Source organism: Fistularia commersonii, chromosome 14 (genome assembly GCF_037954325.1).
Source record: "Fistularia commersonii isolate RoL2024-O1a breed Wild chromosome 14, RoL_Fcom_v1.0, whole genome shotgun sequence".
NCBI lineage: Eukaryota > Metazoa > Chordata > Actinopteri > Syngnathiformes > Fistulariidae > Fistularia > Fistularia commersonii.
In genome coordinates, this window is record NC_141297.1 from 18,511,345 (window position 1) to 18,517,397 (window position 6,053).

General features: G+C 42.2%; 1 protein-coding gene and 1 non-coding gene across 2 annotated transcripts; both read left to right on the plus strand.

The window, feature by feature from the left end:
* Positions 1–2,369: 2,369 nt before the first annotated feature.
* Positions 2,370–5,793, plus strand: rpl10 (ribosomal protein L10). Its single transcript, XM_086159024.1, has 6 exons — positions 2,370–2,519; positions 3,461–3,519; positions 3,716–3,823; positions 4,370–4,508; positions 4,965–5,127; positions 5,597–5,793. Exons 1-6 carry the CDS (start codon positions 2,497–2,499, stop codon positions 5,750–5,752), a joined length of 648 nt encoding a protein of 215 aa, XP_086015150.1. The 5' UTR covers positions 2,370–2,496; the 3' UTR covers positions 5,753–5,793.
* On the plus strand, positions 5,154–5,286 carry LOC147227456 (small nucleolar RNA SNORA70). The gene has a single exon (XR_015107169.1). It is a non-coding gene; the product is annotated as a small nucleolar RNA SNORA70 (small nucleolar RNA).
* Positions 5,794–6,053: the final 260 nt, after the last annotated feature.

Below are 6,053 nucleotides of genomic sequence, written 5' to 3' on the forward strand. Positions count from 1 at the left end.
ACTGCTGTTCACAAATGCTGACTTCTGCTCTCAGTCTAGTTTCCACTACTCTTTCCCATAGCTTCATTGTATGGCTCATCAACTTTATCCCTCTGTAGTTGCCACAATTCTGCACATCCCCTTTATTCTTAAAAATAGGCACCATCACACTTTGTCTCCATTCTTCAGGCATCTTCTCACTCTCTAAGATCTTGTTGAATAATCTAGTCAGAAAATCTACCGCGGCCTCTCCTAGACACTTCCACACCTCCACAGGTATATCATCAGGACCAACTGCTTTTCCACTCTTCATCCTCTTCAATGCCTTCCTCACTTCACTTTTACTAATTTTTGCTACTTTGTGGTCTACAATAATCACCTCTTCTACCCTTGCCTCTCTTTCATTTTCCACATTCATCAGCCCTTCAAAGTACTCTTTCCATCTTCCCATCACTTTTCTAGCATGTGTCAATACATTTCCCTCTCTGTCCTTAATCACCCGGACCTGTTGTACATCCTTTCCATCTTCATCTCTCTGTTTCGCCAACCTGTATAGATCATTCTCACCCTCCTTACTATCTTACCGAGCATACAAGTCATCATAAGCCCTTTGTTTTGCCTTTGCTACCTCTATCTTTACCTTTCGCCGCATCTCCCTGAACTCCTGTCTGTTCTCTTCAGTCCTCTCAGTATCCCACTTCCTCTTTGCTAACCGCTTTCTCTGTATACACTCCTGCACTTCCTCATTCCACCACCAAGTCTCCTTATCTACTTTCCTTCCAGATGACACACCAAGTACTCTTCTACCTGTCTCCCTGATAACACTAGCTGTTGTTGTCCAATCATCTGGAAGCTCACCCTGACCACCCAAACCCTCTCTCAACTCCTCCCTGAAAACCATGCAACACTCCTCCCTTTTCAGCTTCCACCATTTTGTCCTCTTCTCTGCCTTTGTCCTCTTCATCTTCCTTGTCACCAGAGTCATCGTACAAACCACCATCCTTTGCTGTCTGGCTACACTCCCACCTACAACAACTACTTTGCAGTCACTGGTCTCTTTCAGGTTACCTCGTCTATACAAGATGTAGTCTACCTGCTTGCTCCTACCTCCGCTCTTGTAAGTTACCCTATGTTCCTGTTTTTTCTGGAAAAAGGTATTCACTACACCCATTTCCATCCTTTTTGCAAAATCTACCACCATCTGTCCCTCTGCATTCCTATCCTGGATACCAAATCTGCCCATCATTTCTTCATCCCCTCTATTGCCTTCACCAACATGTCCATTGAAGTCTGCACCAATGACCACTCTCTCATTTCTGGGAATATTCTGCATCACTTCATCCAACTCATTCCAGAACTTCTCCTTCTCTTCAGATTCACATCCCACCTGCGGGGCATAGCCGCTAACAACATTGAGCATCACACCTTCAATTTCCAGTTTCAGACTCATAAGTCTATCTGACATTCTTTTCACCTCTAGGACGTTCCTTACAAACTCCTCCTTCAAGATAACTCCTACTCCATTTCTCTTCTTGTCAGTACCATAATAGTACAAGTTAAAGCCTGCTCCTAAGCTTCTAGCCTTACTACCTTTACACTTGGTCTCCTGGACACACAGTATATCCACCTTCCTTCTCTGCATCATGTCCACCAACTCTCTACCTTTTCCTGTCATGGTCCCAATATTCAAAGTCCCTACTCTCAGTCCCAGGCTCTTTCCTTTCCTCCTTTCTCTCTGCTTCCGAGCACGCACTCCTCCTCTTCTTCTTGTTCTTGTTCTTCGACCCACAGTAGCCCAATTTCCATTAGTACCCTGTAGGTCATCAGTATCAATGGCGGTCGTTGTTAACCCAGTCCATGACCGATCCCGTACGGTATAGTTTTGGTTGACTCGCATGTTTGGTTTTGGCAAAAGTTTTACGCCGGATGCCCTTCCTGACGCAACCTTCTGCATTTATCTGGGCTTGGGACCGGCACAGGGAGACACTGCTCCGTGCCCCCCCCAAGGCAGGCTTGGAGAGACACAGGCCAGTGCCGCCCTGTGACTGCATTTGCAATTCCATTTAAACATTTCTTTTAATTCAACCTTTTCAAAAGGCAGTCAATATTGACCGATATTGTTAACAATACTTATATTAACCTTTATTGTTAACAATATAAGTCAATATGATTTCCCGGTAACTTGTTGAAAGTCAAAAATCACAGCTTTGGATATAAGAATAAATTGAACATATTTTGTACAATTTGTATGCTTATAATTTCTCGATATGAGTTTAATAATGTAAATAATAATGTAACGTTCACTTCAAGGAAAACACAATTTCCCAGAAGCCCGTGGTCTATATTATGTAGCGGAAGTGACTTCAACTTCCTTTCCTCCATTAGGTGAGTGCGTGGTACATCGCGGCTTCTTTTGCTCTCGGAAAAAATCTCGATCGCTCTTGTTATCTTTCAAAAAAACGAGAGAAATTAGCCAAATTTGACACTTTTACCTGTGTCTCTTTGTAGATTGCCATAATGGGGCGTCGCCCAGCCCGTTGGTAAGTTATCTGCCTGTTTAAGGACGAGCACTTTCAGTCTTGCTCCGACTAAAATGGCTGCAACTTCAGTTCGTACCATGTGGGTAGTTCATAGTGACTGCTCTTACGTTGTCAGGCTGTTTTCTTGAAACGGACCATGCAAGCGACCGTTAGTCCCTAACTTTCTAACACTGAAGGCTTATATGACTTAATGTATGGCACTTTCGTTTATTACGATTCACTGATGGAAGTCCTGTTAGCTAACGGCAGCTCGCTTTAGCTCACGTTAGCTTACCCCGAGCCTTACTATCCCTTCTTGGATAGTGTCAAGCTGATAGCAACTTCACCTTTACCCCTGAAGTGGAGAGTACTAATTGTAAGCCATATAAACTTAAGATTGATTTAAAGGCATCAGGATGTTGGTCAAATTAGCATCTGAGGGCCCCTGTCTTGATTCCTGTCGTTAATCTGCTAGCCGGCGATTTCTGCGTAATAGGAAAAAGCGCCTTGGTTGTCACATTTAGTTACACACAGTGCGCAACATCATTATGAGCCATCATGGCTGAACCAAGAGCAGGGGCGCAGTAGGGGTTCTGCGTCTTGATCATCAACACCACAGTGACTATTTGGCATGTTAGTGCATGGTCTGATATAAAAAGAAAATCAAATCCTTGACGTATGTCTTTATTTTTTGTACACAGTACTCTATCACCAGTTTAGTACTTGACTGTCTTGCAGTTCTCTTATTTGGAGCAGAGTGGTTACATAAGTAAAGACCATGGAGGCAACCTCTGTAAAAAGCTCTGTGTCACAGACATTAGTTTTGAGACCTGAACTTGGTGACCGTTACCTCTTAACTTTTTGAATTTGACATTGTTCATACAACACTTACAGCACACTACCAAGGGAATTGTTTAAAAGCTTGATATGATTTGTCACCTTTTAACATAATCTCCCCACAGCTACAGATACTGCAAGAACAAACCTTACCCCAAGTCCCGCTTCTGCAGGGGGGTGCCTGGTAAGTGGGATTTTTTCCCCTTCATCTAACAAAGTCACTTGACATTGTTTTATTTATGACCAGTCTGTTAGCCTGACCCTACAGTGTTTCATGGTGACTCAATGTACAGTCAACTGGCCACTAGGACTGTAGAAAAATTCATCCTCAGATTTTTGGTCCTGAAACAAAATGGTCTCTTCTCTTCCATTGTGTGTAGATCCAAAGATCAGGATCTTTGACTTGGGAAGGAAGAAGGCCAAGGTAGATGAATTTCCTTTGTGCGGTCACATGGTCTCCGATGAATACGAGCAGCTGTCCTCTGAGGGTGAGGAGCCATCATCATACTTGTCCCAGAGTAACCGAAAACGGTGTTTAAACTTGAAATTGTTCAGTCTTGACAATTTGCAGGGTAATGTTCCAGTTTCTGTGGTGAACCACACATTCAAAATGTTTATTATTGGCATAAGGATTTTTTGGTATCTTCTTGTGGCCACCTCATAAGGTTCAATGATAGGGACAAAAGCTAAGCCATGATCAAGATCGAGAACTAGTATTTTGAGGTTGGATAGTGTGACACGCACCGCATCTGTCTGTCTTCCAGTCCCAGTTATGGAATGTCTTCCTACTGACCAATTGGATTATTAGAAGCGTTGACTAGCTATCCCTTTTTTCCGTTCTGTGAGCTGGACAACTTAGGCGTAAACATGGATTCAATTGTTTGAAATTACATTTCTGCAGCAGTGAGATTTACTTCTAGATTGAACGGTCCTGTAACTTATGTGGTTATTGACACAAATATATTAAATTGCTGCAGAAAAAAGAACTTCAACCCTTGTACTTGCTAGAAGACTGAAGTGTATTCTTTGTGTAGCTCTGGAGGCTGCCCGCATCTGTGCCAACAAGTACATGGTAAAGACCTGCGGTAAAGATGGCTTCCATATTCGCATGCGTCTGCATCCTTTCCACGTCATCCGCATCAATAAAATGTTATCCTGCGCTGGAGCTGATAGGTGACTATTCTTGCTTTTACTTTAAAGATAATTGTATCCTATTGGACAATTTGGTGCAAGTGTGTAATGGGGAAAGGTGAGGCTTATAACTTTCTGGCTGAAGAACCAAATAAGAGTAAACTTCTTTACTTGAACTTAAAAATACATTACACTTTTTTTTTTAACAATTTCAGTAGAAATTGTAAGAGAAACAATATCTGGTTAGATATCTTACTCATCTAGCAATATTTAACTATTACAAAGTAATGTCAGAATCATTCCATCTTAACAGGCATCTGCCTACATTAAAATCAAAATAGAATTTTAAAAATGCTATTGAGCCTTGGCCCTTTCTACTTATAGCATTATGTTAAAGCTAGATCACATTAGATTTAGAATGGTAAGACTTAATAAATGACTGAGTGTATCGCTGTTTACAATGTCTCAAGGATATCATGTGATTCACCCATTCCTTAGACTCCAGACTGGGATGCGCGGAGCTTTTGGGAAACCCCAGGGCACCGTGGCCCGTGTGCACATTGGTCAGGTGATCATGTCTGTGCGCACCAAGGCCCAGAACAAGGAACACGTGGTGGAGGCTCTGCGCCGAGCCAAGTTCAAGTTCCCTGGGCGCCAGAAGGTAGAGTCAGCCTGAAGTCAATATTCCTGCAGCTTATTAAGCCGACCAGTCCAGCTACTGTGCTGCTCTGGTGTGCAAAAGCTGCAGATAGAAAGTCTCTGGTTGTGTATGACCTCAGCTGGGAGGTGCTGAGTGCATTAAGGGACCACTGAGACAAATTTATAAAAAAACTTGGTTTGGCAGTAGGACATCTTGGTAGTAGCAGATTTTTATTTCAGGTAGTATCGATGTCCAATATCCTTGGATAAATGAATTCCAAATTTAAAACAATATGCTTGTTAGATTTATCTAAATAATTCGTGTGCAAAATGACTGGCAATTCCTGATGATAATCATGTTGCATTTTATTTGTGCAATGTCCTTGAGAGTCAAGAACGGCACCTTCAGACATGCACATACCAAGAGTAATTAAAGCTAATACTGAATTTTATTGAGACTGAAGTTACATGACTAATTCTCATATTCACAGATCCACATCTCCAAGAAGTATGGTTTCACAAAGTTCAATGCCTCTGACTTTGATGACATGATGGCTGAAAAGCGTCTGATTCCTGATGGCTGTGGTGTGAAGTACATCCCCAGCAGGGGCCCACTGTCCCACTGGAAGGCTCTTCACGCTGTCTAGATTTGACAGCCATTATCCAATAAAATGGGTTTGACTACAAACATGGCCCTTGTTTTCTGATTCAACCTTGGACTTTTTGACCGGAAGAGGGAGGACAAAGGCAAATGCAGAATAGCTCTTTAACAACTCAAATATAAAACACTCAAATCAATCTACAGCTAGTCACATTTGACTTCCGACAAGGCTGTAGCTATCAAAGTCAGTGTTGATATGCTGTCATCCAGTCCTGTCAGCAACATTCATTCAAAGTGTGACCTATTACACAAGAATTTCCAAAATTCATTATGTAAGTCGAAAGTGG

Bases quoted from the DNA above. Each gene is read 5' to 3' on its own strand.
- rpl10 (XM_086159024.1), top strand. From the start codon at position 2,497: ATGGGGCGTCGCCCAGCCCGTTG. The intron at 3,520-3,715 runs GTAAGTGGGATT...CATTGTGTGTAG, and splicing joins CTTCTGCAGGGGGGTGCCTG to ATCCAAAGATCAGGATCTTT. The intron at 5,128-5,596 runs GTAGAGTCAGCC...TCATATTCACAG, and splicing joins AGTTCCCTGGGCGCCAGAAG to ATCCACATCTCCAAGAAGTA.